Source organism: Sorex fumeus, unplaced genomic scaffold, assembly GCF_029834395.1.
Source record: "Sorex fumeus unplaced genomic scaffold, SorFum_2.1 ptg000007l, whole genome shotgun sequence".
NCBI lineage: Eukaryota > Metazoa > Chordata > Mammalia > Eulipotyphla > Soricidae > Sorex > Sorex fumeus.
The window spans coordinates 45,919,774-45,944,938 of NW_026606064.1; the positions used below are offsets into that span (position 1 = coordinate 45,919,774).

Below are 25,165 nucleotides of genomic sequence, written 5' to 3' on the forward strand. Positions count from 1 at the left end.
TCCCTTTGGGTGGGAAGGGCTCTCATCCACACCCCCTCTGTGATGCCTTTTTTTGGGAGGGATTGGGGGATTGCAAGAAATGTACTCAGTGGCCCTGGGGCCACTTCCAGTGATCCTCAGCCAACAGGCCTGCAATTTAGTGCCAGGACCCAGGAATGCTTATCAAGTTGGGTCATGTGGTGTCAAGGACCACCAGATATGTTTGCGGGTGCTTGGAGGACCATATGGAGCAAGAAAGTAAAAAAGGTCCAAATATGTGTCCTAATCCCTGTATTATCTCCCTGACTCTAAAATATTGTTTGCTACATGGTTCTATTGAATCTTTTCTGTTCTCTTCTTATTTCCTTCTTTAAGATTTTGAACATTTTTAATGTTTCTAATTTATATTTTTTGGCTACTGCCTATTACTTTCTGTAAGTTAGTGAATGCGTTAGGACTTTTATTATGCATCTTTTAGTTATCATAGTCTACTTTTAAATGTTATTTTACCACTTCATGTATAGATAAAAAACTTCACAAGAAAATATTTTCATTTTCCCATTTTTAACCTGCACTATTGCTGTTAAGCATTTTAATTGTGCATATAGTATAACCTATACTTTATGTAAAGAAAATAATCACTTATTATTTTATCTAATGATCAATTGTGAAGATATTTAAGTGGGGAAACATGTATTTAGTCAAATTTATAATTTAAAAAGCTCTTTATATTTTTGAATATATCCTTTATGGGTGTGCTTAAGGTTCTTATAAATTCTTTCTGCTTCTTTAAAGCTAAAAGGGTTTTACTTTATTTTCATCTCAGAATGATACCTTGTCTATATAATTCTAGGTCAACAATATCCAGTATTTTCCAAATGTTATTCCACTAACATTACACTTGCATTATTTTCAACAAGAAATTTGTCAGAATTTAATTTTTTCATCTGACTGCTTTGAATATTTTTCTCATCATCACTTGCTATAAGCAGTTCTATTGCTACATGCTTGAGTATAGATTTTCTCATGTTTTCTTAAAAATATATTATTTGTCAGAGCAGTTTGTGCCACACCCCATGGTGCTCAGGGGTCACTCTTGGTGGAGACCATATATGGCAAGAGGGTTTGAACCTGGGTTAGCCACATGAAAATTTTAACCCCTTTTTAAATGATCTCTTTGCCTCCCCTTCCTTTTTATTTTCCCCTTGGGAATATAGCTTCTTGAATTTGTAGTTTTTATCAAGTTTGGAGCATTATTTCTCAAATATTATATCATTGTATTTCTACCACCCTCTGCACTTCTTCAGGGATTTCAATGAGACATTTGATATATATACATTGGTACACTTGAAGTTGTCCTATAGCTGTCTTCCCTCAATTGTTTCTTATTTTAACATTTTCCCTCTATTTCATTTTGGATAGTTTCTATTGCTTTATTTTCAGTATCTTCCTTCCTTTTGTAGTATGTGATCTTAATCCAGTTCCATCCAATGTCTTTCTTCCTGTACGTTAAACTCTTCTTTCTAGAGATTCAATTTGTGGGTATATGTGTGTGTGTGTGTATGACTATATATATATATATATATACACACGCATACATACATATATGTTTATATATATCATGCATGAATATTTCAAGTACCTACTCACCTTTTGAACATTTGAAATACTGTCATACTGCTTTGATATTCTCAACAATAAGTTCTCTTTTTCTGCTTTTGGGCCACACCCAGTAGTGCTCAGAGCTTACTCCTAAGCACTGCTCAGTCAGAGATCACTCCTGGTGGACTCAGGAAATCAAATGGGGACTGGGGATTGACTCAGGTCATCCATGTGCAAGACAAGTACCCTACCCACTGTATTATCTCTCCAACCCCTCTCAACAATAAGTTGTGCTAATTTTAACATCCCATTTATTATGAATCTTGTTTTATTGCCTCCTTGCATGCCTGGTTCTTTTTGTTTGAATGTTGTACATTTTTTTTATTCTGTAAACATTCTTAAACGTTGGAGACACATCTATTTGGAATTGGCTTTGTTCTGTCTAGTCTTCTTTTTAAAGATTTGTTAAGTGGATCTTAGTGAGTATTCTAAGGCTAAATGTTTCCTACCCTAGGACCCTGCTGAGATTCTACGAATCTCAAGATTTTCCAGAGTAGCTGTTAGAAATAGACATTATTTCTAGCCTTGTCAGAATGCCTTGCAGTTATTACCTCTTAACTTTAAGGTGGCAAATTCCCCAGATTTGGGTACGTTTCTCGTATGTATGTGTTAATCAGTTCTTCGTTGAACACATGAAGGGCCTATCTCCAGTACACTCTCCTGCAAATTATTGCCACTGTGCTATTCTTAGGCCCCCATTATGTCTCCTTGATTCAGGGAGTCTACCAGGGTTCCTCTGAATCCCCCTCCTTGAATCGTGACCTGGAAACCCTCTCAAGGCAGAAGGGAAGGCATTAGTTGTGTTCAAGTGGCTTGTTTCTTAGTCTTTTAGAGATCATTGTTCTTAACTCTCTGCTGTCTAGCACATTGCAAACTGTTGTTTTATGCCTTTTGTTTGTTTTGGGTTGTTTCAGGAAGGAGAAATGCTTAGGTCCCTATTATTTCACTAGGGATAAAAGCAGATATACTCAACCAGCAAGTTTCTTAACTTAGCTTCTATTTTTTTACCTATATGAAAAAAGTGAGTACTTAGCTTATAATTTTACCACAGGAATTGAATGAGATTTGTGTTTGTACAGCACCTGGTACTTGGCAAACCCTCAGCAAATGCTTGAGTTGCTCCCTGTCTCTGCACCTGGTTGTTCCTTCTTCCTGGTTTTACCTGGGGTTATCAGCCTGACTTCTGGCTGAGCTTTAGGTCAGGGTCTCTGTGATAAACAACCGAATCAGATAATCATTCACTGGCTACTCAGGTTTTAACTTGATCAGTTCTGTGTACTCAACTCTTCCAGTGGACATACATGTAGGCATCTAATTTTAATTCTTCTACTAGACATTTACCTTCTCTGAAATCTCATCCAAGTTAACCTACAGGGCTTATTCATTTATTTATCAAGTGCATGTCAGTAGATTTTAAAACCAGCTTCTTGAGGACAGAATTTAAGGGGACTACTCCAGTGACATTTTACTGGGGCCTCTTTGTAGTTAATTTCTGTCCTTTATTCCAGGTATTTTTTTAATCCTCCAACTTCCAAAAAAAACTATATGACGAACCAAGACTTTTTTTTTTTTTTGCCAGAACTTAACCACTTTTCTCTTCTCTTCCCTCATATGGCAGTGTCTGGAGGCCGGAGCCGCCTGCACCTCATTGATCTTGGCAGCTGTGTGAAAGCTCTTAGCAAAAATCGGGAAGGAGGATCAGGGCCATGCCTCTCCCTGTCTGCTCTGGGCAATGTCATCCTGGCTCTTGTCAATGGCAGCAAACACATCCCGTACAAGTAAGTGACTCTTTTACTTAACAAAGGGGAGGGATAAAGATGGTACTAGGGCCCAGCCCAATGATATCTAGGGAGAGGTATGCTACAGAGGGCTATTGAGATCACCTTTTAAGTTCAGTGACACACACAGCCTTCACTAACAATTGTGAGATGCCATAGAGTTCCGTATTTAAAAACTGCTTAAATACCTAAGCTTTCTTCCCTCGCTCCTAACTTCAGGGGAAACAGGACATTATCACAGATGAAGTCTACAGTCATGATTGTGGTTGGTAGTTTATTCTTACTTCTGTGCAGATTTATCTCTTTCAGAGAGATGAGAAAAAGGGAGAGACAACTGTGTTACTTTTTTCTTACAAATTGATCATTTAACATACACAGAATACTCAGTTAAAGTTGAATTTCAGAAAAAGAATTAATATAAACATGCCTTTCAATATTCCATGGGATGTATGGATATGCTGTATTTTATTTGGCAAACTTTCTTAGGGGCATTTATAACACTTAAGAAATTACCACCCATGCTCCCATGCAAATTTATTCTACTTCCATCCTTTCAATTATTTTTAAAAGAAGATTCAGTTAGAGCTACTCCTATACCTGGCATAACCAAAGACTTACCATATCATTTCTGTTCTGAGTTTCCTCTCTTTATATCACCCTGGCTCAGCTTTATCACTGGCAATGTGATAATGAGGTGGTGAGCTTCTCTCACTAATGTAAAGGCCTCTTTACATTACATTTATATTACATTGCCTCTTACTAGCTATCTCATTTGCTACTTATTCTTTCAAAACTAAGGATTAACCTATACGTCCTAACCAGATCACAGGAATGTAAGATTCAGAGTGATATAATGTGTTAAGTGAATATGCTTATTGCTATATGACAAAAATGCGATTTGAGTAATGAAATGTAAACAAAGGGTTTTTTCTCTCCGCAAATTGATAATGCTATAGCCAATAACAAATAATGGTAATCTGGTTGGGTCTAACCTCATCTTTTCAAATGCAGGTAATACCTGTGTTACAGAATTGCCATGAGTATTAGGCAAATCAATTTTTTTATAAAATATAATATACTCTTATAAATAGGAAAGATAAGGTAGGCTCTTTACAATGATTGAGACTCATGATGAGTCCTTGAGTTTCCTCTTCCTCTCTTTTAACACAAAAACCATTTTTTTCCACCAGGAGAACCACTCCCAAACTGACTTTAGAAACTAAATTAATAGTGATTCTAATCCTGTCGGTATTGATCTTCGCCATTTAGAATCCTGGTTGGATAAGCACAGACAAGAAGAGGTTTTCCTAGTCCTTGAGTAGATACTTTTCTATGAAGAAAATATTTCAAATTGGAAGTTTATAAAGTTGCATTCAGTATCATTTCTGCAATGAAATAAACTTGACATGTGATTATAAAAAGACAACAGAAAGTAAGGAAAGATGAAAAAGAAAAGAAAGAAATGTGTGGAGAGGTACTGTCAGGGTTGGAGATATGTGAAGAAAAGTAAGGTGTTATTGTCCTGGTTGGTCTCCTGTCCATCGAAAGAGAACCATGTCTATCAGTGTGCTGATTTAGTAGATGCTGATGTGGATAAAATTCATAGTACCACCTTATGAAGGTAACTGATCATGTAATTACTTGCACTGTTTCTGTAGAATGACATGCTTTTGTGATTTCAATAAATAGTTGTTGAATTGACAGTATGAGGGATAGATAGATGTCAGCATATGACATTACTTTCAAGAGAACACAGAGTAGTTTCTGATTGATAATTTAAGGTCTCTTGTTAAATTAAACATGCATAACATTAACTAGACATAAGGGCAGATGCCTGCTCCTTCTACCTTTCTTAAGGGTGCCAGAACAAAAGTCCCTGCTAACTGCAGACACCTATCTGCTTCCATTGTGGAAGTTCCTATTCTTCCATTCTGGTGCTCAGGAGTGATGGTTAAATAATCTGCAGCTGAAGCAGGCACAAATATAAGGTAAATGCTATATCTACAAGAGGGAGTCAGAGTTATCCGTCACCCCATTAGGACCCTCCTGCTCCTTGCTCTATGCCAGGTCTCCTGGACCCAGTCAGGAAGCCCATATCTGCCTGCAATCACTCATTGACCAGTTTGCTTCTGGAACCTTGTCTCAGGTTCTCAGCCACAGCAGGGATTCAGTGTTTGGTATCTGCAACTCAGATTTGCAACAACATGATTAATCAATGAGAAACTTTCCCCTCTCAAGGTAGAGAAAAAAAGGGGCAAAGATTTACTCCAGTCGCCCTGCCAGTTAGCAGTAAGATCAAACTGCATCATTTTGCGCAGCTTCAGAGACGTTGGCAGTTCTGAGCCCACATTGCCAATCCACTCCCCCAACCTCATCAAGCTCTGTAAAATATTAGCTGCCTTTGCTCTGCACAGCATGGGGTCTTCAGCACAGCATGATGGCCCCAATTTCTTTTATCAATTCTGTCTGTGCTCTAAAGCCACATTATGCAGCATTTTGTTAGCATACTAAACACCTTTCACTGTGTCAGACCTTGTCTTTGGATTAAGTTCCTTGGAGAGGGGAGGTTTCCTGCCCTTGCCATTTCCTCTTATTCCAACTCACTGACAGGAGAGACCAGAAAATCAAACTCCTCCTGTGTTCCCCTCCCCCACCCTACAAAACACAAAACCCCCCACTACCTCTTCATCTGTCACCCTAGACAACTCTGAGCTTGGAACCTGCATTACTTGTGTATGCTTCTGGGAAATTAACTGGAATGTGCACGGAGGGGATATAGCATATCCTCAGTGTTCTTCATCATTGTATTAGACTATTTGTCATGTGAGCCAGCCGGAAAGTGAGTTTGGATTCATTACCCATTCGAGGTGCTCCCTCGGGTACTCTAGGTGTGCCCTGAACGGTTTTGACTTTGCAAATGATATTGCCGATGCAGATGATAGATGCAAGCAGGAAACAGCTTCCCAACCTCAACCTTTACACAACTCAGGCTTACCGGCTGGTCTGAGCACCATAAATCAATCCTAAATGGTGTCACCATTCAGAAAAGCATGCAGGGATGGCAAAGAGACTACCAGTGTCATCACCCCCTTCGTTTATTCTTCACTAACAGGGCACTTTGGGGGAATCTCTGATCTGGGGAAATTTGCCTCATAAGAATTCTGACAAGCTATTTGTAAATTTCCTTCCATGTTCATTGGGCGCACCTAGATAAAAAGGGTCTTCCTTTTTGAATCGGTCAGAAAAAAAAACAGGCAGAGGAATTCAAATGAATTACCATAACAGAAAGGAGTGTTGCAGGTATACCCCACTATGGCTGACCCCAGAATCTCTCAGTGCAAACTGAAATTTGGTTAAGTAGCTATTTCGTCCTCCCTGTTCCAACAGTCTTTCAGAGACTTGGAATTTCTAACTCTACCCGGTTCTTTCAAAATAGACTTTGGCTATTTTAGGTGTTATCTGATACAGAACCTAAGAGAGCAGACATTTTTACCAGTAATTCTTCAAGCCAGGAACCTTTTGCCTTCATTGCTGTTACTCCATTTGCAGAAATAACTTCTCTTTAAGTCAGATGACCTATTCTTCTTTTTCCCACAGTATGCTGGGGCTCTGTTTTCAAACAGTGTATATTTTATTGTGTCTTGACTTCTGTTTCATGAGAAGTGATGGAAAAATCATTCTGTTTCCCTTCAGTGCTGCATGGGTGAAAAACGCTTCCCAAGCCAGGGAGTAATGGGGCTCTGAGGAACAATGCCTCGATGAAGTGCATTGGCTGGCTTTCTTCTCAGTGTTGGTTCTGTGGTTCAAGTTCAGACTAAGACCAAATCCTACTGGTTCCCTTCATTACTGCTGTTCTTGGGGCATAGGCAGCTGTGTAACTTTGGTCAGCCTTGCAGGGGGATTCAAATGGAGACTGAGGCTGATGTCAGCGGAAGCGTTAGCTTTTCCACAACGCCCACTGAGGGATTCACTCAGAGCTGCCTCTATGCCATACAAGTGCAGGGACATCCATGTACCCACCATATGGGACGGAATGGAGGCACTTTTCTCTCTGCAAGGTACAACTCAGTGTCCAGGGCTTATTTCTGGCCGTGTATGGGGGCTATATTAATGCTGGGATCAAACCCAGTTTGCATGCTGGGGCTTCTGCATGCAAAGCATGTGCTTAGTCCACTAAACTATCTCCCCAGGCCAAATAGAGACATTTTAAAAAAAACTTTTTATTAGTGAAACACCATGAGGTACCGTTGTAGACTTGTAAATTTTGGTGCTTGGGTTTCAGTTATACAATGATCGAGTACCCATCCCTCCACCAGTGCCCATTCTCCACCACCACTGATCCCAGTATCCCTCCCACCCCCAACCCCCCATACCACCCTGCCTCTGTGGCAGGGTATTCCCTTTTGTTCTCTCTCTCCATTTGGGTGCTGTGGTTTGCAAAAGAGGCATTTCAGTCCCACAAAGCAACCGTTAGAACTCCAAATCCAGCCAGTGACTGATGAAGAAAGAACCTTTACTAAATATAGACCTAGTTTGTAATGATTAACACCCCTTGGGTTCTAAGAGAGGGCTTAAGAACTGAAACCTGCAGGCAGCACCTGGAGAAGCAGGACTAATGCTCAAGAGGCCTTTCTGAGATAGCTCCCCTCCATGCTTGTAAAAATATTATCTCCTAGTAGTCATATCACTATTGAATTCGTCTCTGCTTTCTCCAAACTAGAAACCCGATGTCTATGCACTAGAGGAAGGAGCTCATGATGGATCTTAGTTACAGTGTTCAGTTTTCTTAGTACTGAATAGGAGATGAAAGTTTTGTTTCTCTGGAATTGAATGTATATTATTCACAATTAATAGGAAATGAAATGAAAAATTTTCAGTGAAAACGTCAAGTAACATTAAGTCTCCAGAATTCATTAAGATAGCATGCACTGAAAGAATTCTGTGTAGGAATCTGTGTCTGTCTGTGATACAAGAGAACATACCCGCCTGTGCATATTTAGCAACCTCTAAATGTACATTAAGGCTGTATTATCTCCTCCTGATTTACAGGGAGAGCGTCAATTTAGAACTATTTGCACAAACTCCTGATACCAGTTTATAGCACTCCCTGTTTAGAAATAAAATAACCAAAGTCTCAGGTTGCCAGGCAACTGCAGCGATGAAAATTCTGAGTGTTGCTGCTTCAAAAATACTCATTTTTATACATTTTAATGACTATTAGGATGCAGAAAAAGTGAGTTCAGAAAAATTACCAAGACACATAATTCCCCCCTTTTGTGTGATTTTAGCATCTTTTGGGAATAGCTCCCAAGCTGTTCTCAGGGATCTTGTGGGCCACTTCTGGTGACACTTGGACCAGTGGTTTAGTGCTAAGGAAAGCCTGAGGTGCAGGACTGCTTGGGCCTCACATTGCCAGGATTCCTCCAGGCAGTGCTTGGGGGTGGAGGGTTTCCAGATATTGAGTACTGAAGAGGATTTGACTTAACTGGCATGTTCCCCTAATCATCTCCCAACCCAATCTTTGAAAAAAAATCATTTTCTTACCCCTGCATCTCGACCCCATTGGTCTGAAAAATAAAACCGCTACACTCCCATCAGTGGTCTTACAGGTCCTGAGGGTCACTTCTGAGAGTACTTGGCCAACAAGACCAAAAATTTCACTGTGAGGGTCTGTGGATACAGTGCCATGAGGGCTTCATGCCAGGGAACACTAGAGCTTCAGCCACTGTTGCTATAACAGGGGCAGATGTGGTGTCAGGATCAAACCAGACCCCCAAGGCAAGCTACCAGTCTCTTTTGCTCTCTTTTGTTCTACCCTCTCCTACCTCTGCTTCTTCCCTGACCAGTGATAGTTTCCTGTTGAATTATGGCAATATTCAGAGATTGATATCATTTCCCATAGGAGTTGAGGCAACAACTACCAGGATGTTGATTGTGTAGATTTCTGGTAGAACCAGGCAAGGGTTGGAGACCCGTTGAGGTCATAAGCCTTGCTTCAGCCATGCGTCCAACATATAAATGCTACATTGTCCTTTCTAGGTTTTTTTTTTCTTTTGGTGGGGGAGTTGTGAGAACACATGCAGTGAGACTCGGGGATTACTTCTGGCTTTGTGCTCAGGGATTATTCTTGGTGGGGCTCAGGGAACTGCATGTGGTGCCAGGGATTAAACCAGGACAACCATGTGCAAAGCAACTGGCTTACCTGCTGTACTATTTCTCTGCCCCATGTTATCCTTTCTGTTCTCAGGAAACCCCTATTTTGCCTCTTTACAGCATCCGACTGAACTGGATGATGATTACCGGATTCCAAGTAAAGCAGCAAAGCCACAGTGTACATTTCTATTTTTCTTTTATAGGGTCTACACCCCATGATACTAGGGGCCAGGCAGGGTCTTTTCTGGTCCCTGCTTGGCCAAAGGTCTACACTCACCATGACAGTGTCCAATGGCCACACCTGAAGGGGCTCAGGAATGTGGATTAGGGCACTGTATGATTCTAGGAAAAATAAATACACAGTGAAACAAGACACTCTGAGGCATTCTGTTTGAACTAGGTAAACAATGTAGTCTTCTCCTTTTCCCTGTAACTCTTGAAAATTTTTTTCCCTTTTTTTGTCCTCTTTTATTAATAAGTCTTTTTTTCTCCAGTTTCTGAACCAACTGATAGATTCACGTATGATTCAGAATAAAAACCCGCTTTGTGCTAATCCTACCAGGGAGACAGAGACTACCCTGTCCCTCCACACATGCGCATACCCCAGCACTCACTCAGCAATGGGCAGAACAGTCTCTTACCCAGTCAGCCATGTGGCTCAGTTCAGAAGATCACATGTGTGACTGGCAGGACGTGGGAAGAGGAGAGCCATGGACCTTCCCATCCCCACATTTGCCAGCCACCCAGTCAGAGTCTCAGGAGCAAAAAGGACAGAAAGGATGAGCCCTTTTCTCACATTCTTTCCAAGGAGATGGAGAGGTTCTAAATTTATGGACTTGTTGGGTCACAGGACAGAAGAATGAGTTTCCAATCCTTATTGTTGCTTTTCAGCAACATTCCAGGGAATTAGTGCAGTGTCTCTGTCCTCTTCGGCTAAGGGATATTTTGTGATTTGAGCCTTGGATACTAAGGCATAATGGTGGTTCTCTTCCTACATGTGAGAAGCCATTGTCAGTGCTTGATGGGGCCTTAATTTGCTCCACACCCTTTGGCAGAACTATTGTTATGATCATACGTATGTCACAAATGGGGAAACTGAGATGAGAGCTGTGAATCACCCGCCTACATTTTCACAGCCGTGTCACGACTGTTTCCCTGCTGCGCTGTTTATCAACACCAGCTAGATCCATGTCTGGAATGTGTGGAGTACAGTCAGTCTTGGTTGAAAGGACAGATAAGGTAAGACCATGGATCAGATGTGTCTGCAAAGCCTTCTAAGGCGTGACCAGCTGCCCATTCAAGGTCAATGTCCTATCTGACCTTGCCCAGGTGGATCCAGGCCTGGAGGTGGGATATTGTGGCAGTGAGGAACTAGGCAAGATGGAGAGGGAAAGAAATCATTCATTCAGAACCTTTTCTACTTACCAGGCCTGAATCAGAAATACCAACTAGGAATTGTAACACTAATGAGACAGGACCTGGGTGCAGCCCAGCCCAAGGTAGTAGGTTGGAAAGTAAGTCTCAGCTCAGTCTCATTAAATGGTGCTGTGAAGCTCAACAGTGTGAATCTGATAGTCTATATTCTCGGCATGCCAGTGGATGGTCTCTGCAATTGACAGCTTATTTTATGAAGACATTCTTTCTTAATTTCCATAAGCTCTCCTGTGACAGCCTTGGAAGTTCATCCAGCCGTGTCACAGACCTCACTAGAAACACTGCAGGATCCTCAGAGCCTCTCTGGGAACCCTCAGATACCCTTCCTTGCCTTGCCAGGTAGACTTGAGCATGAGGAGTAGAAAATTTCCCACACCCCTGAGCCGTACACTGGGCACTTCATCCTGATAAGATAGAGCCCACCATTCTCTCTTCCTGCTGAGGCAGTTTCTGGGTGCACGGACGCGTTCCTGAGTGAAGATTCCTGTCAGAACAGGAAAGCTTATCAGCCCGCCAGTGTCTTGACTTTTTGCTGAGTGTGAGAAAGGTAAGGAAAGGAGAGGCGAGGGGTGAGGAGGATGGCAGGGTTGTCAGAGAGTGAGATAATGAGCTCCTCAAATAGCTGGCTAATAATAGAGGTTTGGGGCGTTTCCACAATCAGCAGATAAGGTAGTCAGTCTATCAAGTGGAATTTGTGGAGTTTCTTCAGGCTGGACTCTCAAAGAAGCATGTGTAGTAAACTATCTACAGTTTCTTACAGGGGAGAACTCAGGACAGGGAGGAAGGCAGGGGAGTTAATACTGTGCTGAAATCTGGATGATGGGGGTCCCCATGCTAGTACAACTGTAACCTTGAGAAGGTCCGAAACTTCTTGAGTGAGACATCACCTGTCTTCCTCAGTTAAATCAGAGTACTCCTTCTTTCTTTTTCTCATTCTCAGAAATCTTGTGAGTACCAATGAGACATTGCTTCAAAGGCTAATATGGAATTGTTTTAATATGTTTAAATCTCTTTTATTTTTTAAAATTGAATCACCATAAGACGCACAGTTACAAAGTTGTTCATGATTGGATTTCAGTCATACAGTGTTCCTTTACCCATTACAACATGTTTAAAATTCTTATTAACCACATTAATCTGACAGTTTGAGGCATACAACAGAATGGCTTCATTTATGTTTATATTGAAAAATTATCACCATAATAAGTTTAGCCAAAATCTATCACTTCTATAGTTATAAATTTTTCCTTGTGATGAGAAATTTTAAGATCTATTTTCTTAATCAATTTTCAAATCTGCAGCACAATGTTGAACTAGAGCCTCACATTACTATACATTACAATCTTCTGACTTATTTACCATGTAATCAGAGTCTGGGCCTTTAGACAAACTTCATCTGTTTTGCTCACTCCTCCCTAAATTTTAATTTCTTTATATAAGTAAGATTATAGTGTTTCTCTTTCTCTGTCTGGCTTATTTCACTTAGAACAGTGCTCTCAAGTTCTATACATGCTGTCAAATAAGGCAGGAATTTCTTTTTAATGAGTGAATAATATTCATATGGTGTGTGTGTATGTGTGTGTGTGTGTGTGTGTGCGTGCACGCGTGCATGAATTCTCACATTTATCTATTGATGGACACTTGGAAAAATTGCATTTTCACCTGTTCTTTGATGTTTTGTTATCTTTGTTTGTTTGTTTTTGATGCATACCCAGTGGTGTTCAGAGGATACCTCAAGCTCAGTTTTTTGGGGTTGCTCCTGGTGATGTTCTGGGGATGATGTAGTAGCAGGGATCAAACACTTACATGTCCAGCCCTCCAGAAAGCAAAACAACTGCTCTAGTTTTTTCCCTATTCTTTGAATTTCTTTGGTTGTTTTTAAAATTTTTGGTGGGGGCACAACTGATTATGCTCAAGGGAACATAAGGGATGTCAAGGATCAAACCTGGGTTGGCAGCATACAAGGCAAGCACCTTGCCTGTTGTACTGTCTCCCTGTCCCCCTGTTCCTTTATTTTTAAGGTATACCTCCCTTTAGGACAAGCAGATTATAATTAACTGTTAAAATGAAAATCTTGTGCATTTATTCAACAAAAGCTTGTGTGCCTAAAGCATTGATAGAATTGTCACCTGAATACAGGCATTTGAGAGACTCTAATCTATATGTGCAATACAGCCAGCAAGGGCAGATTGGAAAGGTGAATGTTTCAACCTACCACTATGCTCAGTGAGTCCATTGACCCTAAGAGAAGGCTGGGGTTGGCAGCATATATGTTGCCTTTAGTTATATCTAAAAATCCCACTGACCTGGGCATGATTCAAATATGTGAAGATGTATCTCATTTTCATAGAAAATGTCCTTGAAATGCAAGCCAAATTCTTTTGGTGCTCAGCCAGAGACAAAGATGTGTTCAAACACTGAAGTAAAACTGTGTAGGATTTTGTGAAAGAAAGATTTTCTTCCAGAGAGACTTTCAAAGCTACCCTATATGATGTAAATTTTACATTATATGTTTGATCCTAAGTGACACATAAAGTTTAACTTCCTTATTCATGAAGCTCAGTGCTGTTTTGATCAGTATGGTGCATACTGGACCAAAAGAGTTGGCTAAGGAATTTTACGAGTTTGATTTTGTGACAAGTCAGATGGCATTTACCATACAGGAAATAATTTGAGAAGTGTATAGAAAATATCAGTAAGTTTTTTCACTTTTTAAGTCATATATTCACTCATTCATCCTAAAACACTTTGGACTCCTCTACACACAAAGTCTCCTAAGATAGAACTTCAGTGACCTTCACTATTGTTCTTTTTGTTTTCTGGGGACCCCCAGGTGGTGCTCAAGAGATGGGGGGCGGTGGGCAGGGGGATGGTTCAATGAAAGATTGGGAAGATGTGCTGTTACTCTGACCCAGCGGTGTCTGGAGTACCTAGACTTCCCCTTGGAGCTTGGGGACCTCCAAGACTCTAGCCAGGGATGCTTGGAGAACATGTGGTTCTAGGAATCAAACCCTGCCAGGTACCCTAACTGCAGTACTCTCTGCTGGTCTCTATTGGTTTCTTGGGGAGATGATGGGCTCCCTAGTGATGTTCAGAGATATCTGGCCACTCCCAATATTGTTTGGTCAATCAGGCTGGCAGTAATATGAAAATCCTGCATGCTAGGGATTACCTGGGCCATGCCAGCAGTGCTGGTTGAGGGCTCCAGAGATACACTCTACAATGCTCCGAGAACCATGTTGTGCCTGAATGCGGTAAGCCCTGTTCTATCTCTCTGGTTTCTGATACCCACTTTTGAACATTTTTACAATCTAGCGGAGAAACAAACATAAAGAGCCAAGAGGAATAATTGATAATCTGTGAACCCAGTGTTTTAACCATGCCTTAGGAAAAGGACTCACATGAGGCTGAGGGAGTCATAAGGATTAGAGTAGAAAATGACTAGGTAGAAGTGGGGATTCTGAAGTTCTCTTCATTTCCTTCCTCTCTTTTATCATTCGCACTCATTTATGTTTACAAACTTTCCTACGGTCCACACTTTTTAAAAAAAATTTTATTGAATCACTGTGAGATAGTTACAAGCTTTCATGTTTGGGTTACGATCACACAGTGTTCAAACACCCATCCCTCCACCAGTGCACATTCCCCACCACCAATTTCCCTGGTGTACCCCCCTTTCCCACCCTCCCCCGTCTCCATGGCAAACAGTATTCCCCATCCTCTCTCTCTACTTTTGGGCATTATGGTCCACACTTTAAATGCCTGAACCAGTCACAGTTCTGTCCTGTCTTTCTCTGCAAAAATGGAGAGATTTCCTGACACAAGTCATGATTAAACCATTGAGCCAAATGTGGAGCCTGACTCCGTTGCTAATTGTTATCTTTAATAATAACTAATCACCATATCACAAGTGGCATTGCTACCCGAAGAAAGTGACAAAAGGGAAAAGATTTTGGGGCAGTTCAGGGCCAGTGCACAAAGAGACCAAGATGCTCTTGAGCACCCGGAGGGCACCGTGATCCCTCAAGCTTGATAGAGACACAATTAGGCATCCAAAAAGATGGAGCATACAAATGAGTTGGGGCTTAATTCATTAAGAAGCTGTCTTGAACAGTAATAGAGCTTCAGTCAGAGTATCCAACCATAAATTCTCACCTGTTTCAAAACTGGTTCGGGTTCAATTGAGCATTAATAGATTTTTTTGTCTATGCAAATGAGGTGATAATTCACCTCATATGTAATTGAAAATTTTTCAAATAGTTACATTCATTGAGCAGTTAAGCCATTCCAAACTGTCAAGTATATGTAATGATTTTAAACAGAGTGAAATTTTATTTTGATGTTATGAAAAGAAAGCCAAACAAATAAGGATAGTTATAGTAAATTTATTATTAATGTGAACATTAGCAGACTTGGAGACTTTACAATGTTTAGTCAGTCAGAAAAACATCCCCAGTTGGTAGGTATTTTTGTTTTTACTTATCCTTGTATTTTAAAAAAAATAATGTGCATTTATTTACTTACATTGTTTTGGTCTGGGGGGGACACACCCAGCAGTGCTCAGGGCTTACTGTGCTCAAGGATCACTTCTGGCAGGCTCAGGGGACCATACAGTATTCCGGGGATAGATCCCAGGTCAGCCACCTGCAAGGCAAATATTCTGCCCACTGTACTATCTCACCCAGCCCTATTCTTAGTTCTCCTGCTTATCTTACTCCTTAAGTAAAGTAGTCATTAAGAAAGTTTGTAGGTTTGGGGTGAATTGAGTGTTGGGGGCCCCAGCAGAGAAGCTGGTTTGTGTCCAGACATGTCAATTCTTTTTAAATTTTTTTGCTTTTTGAGTCACACCTGGCAATGCTCAGGGGTTATTCCTGGCTCTGCACTCAGGAATTACTCCTGGTGGTGTTCGGGAGACCATATGGGATACTGGTAATTGAACCCGGGTTGGCCATGTGCAAGGCAACCACCTTACTGGCTGTGCTATTGCTGTAGCCTGACATGTCACTTTTTAGAGTGTTAAGTGTGTTAGTCCTTAAAAGGACTTAAAAGTCCTGCTCTTTCCTTCAAAGCATTCATCAAGGTTATTTTTCCTATAAGCCTTGCAAACCCAAAGCATGAAATCCCATTCCAAATACTTCCTGTAATTATTGTTTATATTGAGAATGCTGTTCTATAGTTTTCTAAACCAAGTTCTAGACCATTCCCTCCCTCCCCTGAGGGCACATGCCCTGCCACAATTTTTTTTTTGAGATTTCTTTCTATGAAGGCAGAGGAGATTTAAGTTTCATCTAGATGGATACACAGCTGTCAGTATGTCCTTTCAAAATTCAAATCTCATGTCACCCCTTCTGTAGTTTCCTCTCAGCTGCAGGTTAAAGTTCAAATCTTTTCACAGCTATGAAGCTCTTCATAATTTGAGCCACGGTTCTGATCACAGAACTACTTCTAGGCTCCTGGCCCCTGGGCACTCAAGTCCCATGATTTGTAGCGTCTCTTCTGGAAAGAAAGAATTATAACATAAAATGGCTCATTCATTCATGTATTCACTTAATGAATCGATTCATGCCATGTTCCAGCATTACCCCAATCATCTCTATTTAGTAAGTCTCTGCTATTTTCTCTTCCATGTTTTATATAGGAAATGTGACTTATACATGGGTGTAGAATCGTATCAGGCCATTCAGTCTAATAACCATTAAACACCCATGTGCCTGCAACTTGGTGAAGAAGTAGAACATGTACAAGCTGTAGAGGCCTTTTTAAGCTCTTCTGTGACCACCTCATTTCTTCTGCACTACCCCCCACCCCAGAGGAAGTGTCCTGCTGAGTTTGGGGCTTACTAGCTCCTTTCTTTCTTTAAAATTTTATCTATGTTTGTCCCTAATTCAACTCATTTTTTTCTCAAAATTTTTTTTCTGTTTTGCTTTTCTTGTTTTTGAACTTAGCAGAAACTAACTCGAATGCTATTCCCAGCTGCTTCCAATCAGTATTTCATGTTTAGTATCCATATTAATGCTCCAATGACTTATTAAAACCTATCACTGTTTAGTTTGGTTTTGTTGTGGGGCCACTCCTGGTACTCAGGACTTATTCCTGGCTCTATGTTCGGGGATCACTTCTGTTAGGCCTTTGGGGACTATATGTGGCACCCAGGAATGAACCCAGGTCAGCCATGTGCAAGGGAAGTATATCCTCTGTACTGTCTTTCTGGTCCCAGTCTTTCTACTCAGGAAGGCACCTGCAGTCATTTCCAGCTTCAAGGTCATTTGCTAAATCGGGTACCTAGATGTCTTGTTTGGAAGACAGGTTTTGCAGTTGATAGTGGTGGTGACTTTTTTTTCATATACACATCATCCCCAGTGTCAGACTATGCTCAGAAGTGACTCATTACATCATCATTAGGTAATACTTACTATGCAACAAATCCTATACTCAGGAGATATCTAGGAAGCTAGATAGATAGCTAGTTCAATATATAGAGCTAGAGATATATAAACTCATTCCATTTTTGTGACAACCTGTGGAGCCAGTGCTAGAAACTCACCAAAGGAGATTTATTCCAGGTTTGCTTTGTCACAGCTGCCTGGTCCATGCAGAAGCAGATAAATAGAAATGTGGGTAGCCACTGCTGACTTACCAGTGTTAGTGGTGCTGATTAAGGACCAAAATTATAAACACTCAAAATCTGATACTTGTTGACTGGATTCTTAGACCTCTTCCTCTCTATGAGTGACCCCTATACCCTTCGCTGATACAGTGCACTTTTGTCTTGTGCAGGATCGTCCTCTCCTGCTACTCTCCACCCCTGTCCCTCTGTATATACTAAAGGCAGAAGCTCCCAGTGTCCAGAGCCTCATTTAGCATTATTCCTTATCAAAACTTGTCTTCCCTGGTACTATCCCCTCATCGCCTGCTCACTTAGTCAAAAGCTCAGGTAGTGGGGAGCAGAGGGTATTTAAGATAGAGGAGGGTTCAATATAACAACAATAGTTGGAAGTGATCACTCTGGACAAGAACTGAGTATTGAAAGTAGGTAAAGGGATATATATATGTATATATATGTATACATGTATATATATAATAACCTTTCAGTATCTGTATTGCAAATCATAATGCCCAAAAAGGGAGAGAGACAGAGAGAGACACAGAGAGAGAGAGAGGGAGAGAGAGGGAGCGAGAGAGAGAGAGAGAGAGAGAGGTGCTTGTCATAGAGGCAGGTTGGGAACATTGGTGCTGAGAAATGTACAGTGGTGGAGCGATGAGTGTTGGAACATTATATGACTGAAACCCAATCAAGAACAGCTTTGTAATGCTCTATCTCACAGTGATTCATTAAAAAATAATTTTTTTTCAAAAGCTCAGGTAATTGCTCGCTTAGGTTAAATGAGAGTAATATCGAATAATGGTCTGACAATATGTGAGTTACCACTGTTGTTAACTTACCACTTATTGTATTGTCAGATATTTTTAATGCTCCCACTGATTATTTAATATGGTATTATTTTTATTTACATCTCTCTGATGACATAACAAGGTTGAGTAACTTCTGCTTACTAGTTATTTTTATATACTTCTTTATAATATATTTTTCTTTCCATAGAATTGTTTATTTTTTGTTTTATAAATTCATAGGAATTCTTTTTGAATTCCAACTTTAGAGTTTTGCAGCTGTTTTCCCTTAGTGCTATATATTGAATTTGCATTGATTTACAATGCTCCCTTGGTTCTATTATAACCCTCTATGTATGGGTCAGTGTTTCTAGCCCTCTGTTCCGTGTATTGTCTTTATTACTTTAAACTGTCTTCATTTTTCTTATGTTTATTTTTTGGAGGGGCTTGTTTGGTTTTGGGCTATGCCTGGCGGTGCTCTGGGGGTAGTCTTGGCACAGGTGTCACCCCTCGCAGTGCTCAGGAGACATACAGTGCTGAGGACTGAGCAAGTTTCCCACCTGCATATTATGTGCTCCACCTTTGAACCATCTCCCCGATCCCTTTCTGGTTTGTATTTACTTTTTATTTTAGTTTCTGCTTCTTACTATATCCTTTCTGTTAGTGTTTGCTTGGCAATTATTTAACTCTCATCATAAGACGGCTACTTAGTTTTACATTTTCACTCTTTCTTGATCTATAAGCATGTAATCTTATTTAATCTATTGCACTATTATTTATCTATCCTATATTATTTAATTTCCCAACAAATATTGCTTTGTCTATTATCAAAATTTGAAAATGATCATTATTTTCACTATTATTAATTGGGGATGCTTCCTGCTTTATAACGACCGTGTTGAGCCATGAGCAATTTAGATACAGCCACTCATTTTCAGTTATTTGGAATCTGTTTGCTCCTTTGAGACTTGCTTTTATTGCTTTGTTTGTTGGCTTGCTTGCACCCTATCCACTGAACTATCTCTCTAGCTTTGAAACTTTCTGTAAAACTTGACTCTGTATCTACTTAGCTAATGTGACCTCCTTCCCATTAGAATACTTGATTGTTTTTTCTATTATTAGCCCCTTGTGAGGATGCTGTCTAATGTCCCATGTATTATCAGTTCTTTCCACCTTATCAGTTTGAACACGTTATTCTCGGTTCTGTGGAATGTATGACTTATCTTCTCTCCTCTTCCTTCCCATTCCTCTCCTCTCTCTTTCCCTTCTCATCTCACCTGCCTTTCCCTTTCCTCCCTCTCCTCTGTCTCTCTCTCTAGCTCTTCCCTTTCTTTCTGTCTACTATTTTCTCCTGCCAATTTTATTATTTTGGTTTTGAGCCATACTTGGAGGTGCTCAGGGGACAATATGTACTGCCAGGGATTGAACCAGGGATTGGATGTATGTATTATCTCTCTTCCCTGCGAGGCCAATTTTTGCTGTCTCTGCCTCCCTGAATTCTAAACATTGTCCCCTCACCTCCGGGTGGCTGCCTGGAACCTCAAAGTATGGAACCCCTGTTCTGTGGCCAACAAAACTTCTTAGGTAGGGGGCCTTGTTTGTTTAATATTTTTTCTCAAAAATGACTTTCTTTTGCTGCCGCTGTCTGCTATGCAAAATACATTTCATTTCTAAAGTTTCATTTGTTTTCAGTTTTTCAGGTTAAGGATAAATCCAGTTCCTATTTTTCCAACATGACTAGAAGCAGACTTTGGTCATTATGCATCATTTTCCTAATTTATTTCATTTCTTTAAACATCTTAATTTCCTTAAATATGTTAATTAGCTTTTGTTGTTTATTTGTGATCTATGTTTGAACATCTCATCCTGCCAGCTGTTATTTCTGCTGGGTCTTTCTCATGGTGCCTTATTTCTTTGTGTTTATTTTTCCCAGGGGCCTGCTCATTCTCATTGGCGTTTGATTTGTGAGAATTCTTTGAGACCTGGGATAAAGATAGTTTACTTTAGCATTTGGACTTTACTATCTGCTTAGCCTTTAGGATCACTACCCATGGAGGATACTTGAAATTACATTCTCAGCTTGAAATACGTTGGAAGATACAGATATGAAAATTAAAATTACAAACTGCACTAATTCAGCCAGTTGTTTCAAATTCTTCTCTGCTCTGCAATCTATTTCAAGATATCTATGGCTTGTATGCATAAGTGGGGAGAGGAATTTTTTTTCTCTTAGAATCCTCATGTTGGTGCACTTTGCGCTTCATTCTGTTTTCCACACACTTTGAGTCCATATAAAGCAAAGCTAAGTATTACCTGGTTTGACAGATGTTTTCAGTGCTCTGCTGACTTCTTTTGAGTTCTAAGCATCTTGACTTTCTTTGGCCTGAAAATTCTCTACTCTTTTTATAAGCTCAGCAATACATTTAATAAGAGTTGTGAAAATAGCTAATCTACACTGGTAAACTATTGTTGATTTTTAAAAAAAGGTCTTTTTAGATGCCCAGACTACCATATTGGTTTGTGTATTGTTGTTTTCTTAGTTTTTTTTTTTCTACTACACCTCTCTTTCTGTTCTAAATTATAAATAGGAGAAACCATATAAGTCACTAACAGTTGAAATGGGGTATTTATGAGAGTAAGAAGAGACTGGTGGTGGAAGCAGACAGGGCAGGGTAGGGTGGGGCACCTGATTTTAATCCCTTGGTCACCTGAGGTTGGTGGGAGCAGGCAGAGGATCTCTGTTCCCACGTCCATTGAGCCTGGAATTCAAGGTCTCAAAGTTCCGCTTACCTAGTTCTGTGGGGCTTTACTCATGCATAAGTCTTGGCCCGAGCATCCGGAAAGCATCCTGGAGCATGGCGGTGGCTGGATAGTGAAGGTAGAGGAGCAGACGCCATTGGGCTACACTAACACGTGACAGGGATGGATGGAGATGTTACTGGTGCCCACTTGAGCAAATTGATAAATAACAGGATGTCAAGTGATCAAGTGATCAAGATGAGAAAGTTAATATTGTAAACTTTAGAAGTATTTTCTGACAAATTTATATAAGCTGTAAAATAGTTCCACTCAAAAATATATTCTAAGGAAAAAGATCCATATTATCAATAAAATTATTTTAATTTCTTTATATAGTTTATCTGAATTTTAAACTAAAATATGCACATTATTGATATATCTATATATTTTAATTATCTTCATCATTTTCTTCTAATGTCACGTCAGTTGTATTTTTGTTAAGACTATTTTTTCTCATATTGTAATAAGATTGTAATGAAAGTCATAGGATTTTCTTCTTTGTTACTTTAATATATACCTATATATAGTTACTGGACTGGAGTAACAGCACAGCAGATAGGGCTTTTGCCTTGCACGCAGCCGACTTGGGTTCAATTCCTCTGTCCCTCTCAGAGAGCCTGGCAAGCTACCAGGCCCACACGGCAAAGCCTGGCAAGCTACCCGTGGTGTTTTCGATATGCCGAAAACAGTAACAACAAGTCTCGCAATGGAGACGTTACTGGTGCCCACTCGAGCAAATTGATGAACAATGGGACAACAGTGCTACAGTGCTATCTATACATAGTTACTATATATTGTTACTCTAACATCTACCTATATATTTCTGAATATGTGTGTCAACATCTAAAACTACACATTTTTAAGTACAACTTTTATTTATCTAAATAAAATATTATAGCCCAGTTGAAAATAACTGAAAGCTTAAGTGTACCACAATCAACTACAAATTCATTTCAGTGGGTTAAGTTTCTCAAGTAAGATGTTGCATGTTAACGTTTCAAAAGCTCCTCCCTGAAGTCAATTTCCAGAACACAATGATAGAATTTCAATATGTTTTGAGGTCGTCATCTAATATTCTCTTAGTTCCTTCCTTGCTTTTGGGAGCAGAATGTCAGGGTCAGGCCCTTCCTCTTTGCTAATTGGACTTTACTTCATTGCGATTCATTTCATGCTTCAGTAGTTGTGGTATCTGTATTTTCTTCATTGAATGCTTCCCTTGACTATGGAATTACAACTTATTTTGAACAAAGTACAATCAAAATTTTGAGCTGTTGCTATAATACTAATATGTTGGGCAGAGAATTTAATTGAATCCAAACGGCAGCTTTTGAAGTTAAGAACAGCCTAATATCAGCAATTTCATATCATTTAAACTAGTTCTTTAAAATTGGAAGCATTTTTCAAGTTCACTTGACAGACAGGAAACACTCCTGCATGAGTCATTTTTTAATTCAACCTAAGCTTCCACACAACATTTTTTATAGCTTTATTATTCCAACTCACAAATTCTGACTATAGCATATATTTTGTAGAAATGAAGCTGAGTTTGAGTGCAATCACAGAGTTTGTGTGCATGATAACCAATCACAAGTAAGCTTTTAAGCATAAGCTTCTCTTATTAGTAGGAGCATTCTGTCTTTAGGTGTGAACTCTGTACACTACTTAGGTTAGTATATGAGACCAGAAAAGTAGAAAGTAAAGTTTACAAAATTCTTCCCATCTTATTTCATTTTAAGTCTTTTTTTTTTAATTTTTGAGTCGCCATGAGATACATGGTTACAAAGTTGTTCACATTGGGTTTTAGTCATACAATGTTCACCTTCCCTTCACCACTGTACATTTCTCACCACCTATGTCCCCAGTTTCCCCTCCCACCACCCCACTCCCAGCCTGCCTCTGTGGCAGGCACTTGTCGTCTCTCTCTTTCTCGCTCTTTCTTTGTCTCTGTCTCTGTCTCTCTGACTCTTCGTCTCTCTCTGTCTCTCTGTCTCTGTCTCTATCTCTGTCTGTCTGTCTGTCTCTCTCTTTGGGCACTATGGTTTGCTATACAGATACTAAAAGATTTTTATGTTTATTCTTTTACCTACTTTCAGCACTCAGTTCTTTGCCAGAGTGATCATTTCCAACTACCACTGTCTTGGACTTCTAACCTAACTGCCCTTTCTGCCTCCACTACTTGTAGCAAGCTTATGCATAGTATTTTTAATGCAATGGTTTAAGAGGTGGGGATGCCTAGATCATCCTTGGCCCCAAAGAATAGGGAGGAGAAGACAAGACATAGAGGTGGGAGCAGAAGAGACAGATGAAAAACAACAGGGGGCAAGACTCAAGGTACATCTGTGGTGTAAAGGAATAATAGAGCTAAATATACAAACCACAGTCAACAACACTGAAATCACAAGACTCAGACTTTAACAATCAAACTTAAAAAGTGCTTGTGATGGCAGGCTGGTGGTAGAGGAGTAGGAGAAGGAATCTGGGAATACTGATGAAGGGAAGTTGACGCTATCATAGGATCAGTGCTAGAACATTGTATGTCTAAAACCAAAGTAGAAATACCTTTGTAAATCACGATGCTTTAACAAAATAAAATCTAGAAAAAAAATAAGTCAAAACTAGCCAGATGGAATGCAGAATACTAGACATGAACTGAAGCTTTTCTGGACAAATGAAAACCTATGGTCACAGAAATTGATCACTGACCTGAATCATATCTTATTTGTGTTTGTAAATCCAGGTTCTTTGTACACACTTGTTGAATGGAACATCGCCATATAACATAATTGTTTAAAAAAGACTCTGTTCTTTACTGCAAATGTATGAGGATGGGGCTATTTTAGGCTCTATGATAAGACCCTCTCAAGCCCTCTACATAGAAAGAGCTTCCTGTGCTGAGGCTCATTGGAAATTGAGATGCCCCTTGTTTGGTACTTCTTTATGACATGCAGAAATATTGAGCTGGACTCTGCCCAATGGGTTTTTCTCAGCACTTGTAACCTAAACATTTTTCTGACACTAAATGATTTGCTTTTGAGGTCTTTCTAGCAAAGTTTAAATCTAACATGTGCCTACATTAGTCTAAGGATTGCAGCATAAAGTAAGTTTATACATTGACATGATTTGACCTGACCTCAAATTGAAGATATATTGATTTTATTCCTGCTATAAATGTGTCTTTGAGAAGGAATCTTGAAGATTGTAAGCTGTGCATTCCTCAGAAGGTCACTGTTTGTCCACTAGAATTTTCTATCCTTTATGCTGTCATATTATGGAGAAGCTCTTAGTCTTGTTCTTGGCATTTCTTCTAAGGAAAATAAAAAGATGCTTTTTAAAAACATAGGGTTCTGGGTGGAAGAGAAACTTTGGACAGTGATTTACCAAGGGAACCTGGGAACACTGAAATAGTGATCAGTGCTGGAACAATGTCTAAAGCTCAAGTATGAATACCTTCATAAATCATGGTGCTTTAATAACATTTTTCTAGTATTAGGAAGATGTGGTGGGGGTTGGAGTAGGACATCCTTTGATAGAAAAGTACCCATTTGATATTTACCTAAGTATTTGTAGGAAGGCAAATCTATGCTGCACTCTGTTAGTTTATGAATTTATAGGAAGGAAGGATCTCTGCTCGGGTTTGTGGTGTTAGCACCATCTGTCTAACAGTCTTGCTTAGCACTTCAGAAAAGCACTGGGGATGCTTTACACTTTTAAAAAGTGGGAGGGGGTCAGGAACATAACTTAAAGGGTTGAATCAGGAGCTGGAAAGATGGTAAAGCACGTAGGGTGTTTGCCTTGCACATGACTGACCTAGGTTCAATCCCGGGCACCCCATATGGTCCCCTGAGCCTTCTAGGAGTGATTTCTTAGTACAGAGCCAGGAGAAAGCCAAGAGCACCACCATGTGTCAATGAAAAATAAACAAACAAAAAAGGGTTGAACTGTACTATATGGTCCCCCAAATACCACTATTT

General features: G+C 39.9%; 1 protein-coding gene across 2 annotated transcripts in view; it reads left to right on the top strand.

The window, feature by feature from the left end:
- KIF26B (kinesin family member 26B) overlaps positions 1-25,165 on the top strand; it is a 510,214-nt gene that overhangs the window by 443,301 nt on the left and 41,748 nt on the right. For both annotated transcript variants that reach the window (XM_056136915.1, XM_056136924.1), the window contains one exon: positions 3,260-3,419. In XM_056136915.1, coding sequence (XP_055992890.1) covers positions 3,260-3,419 — 160 coding nt within the window. The remainder of the gene's footprint in view (positions 1-3,259; positions 3,420-25,165) is intronic.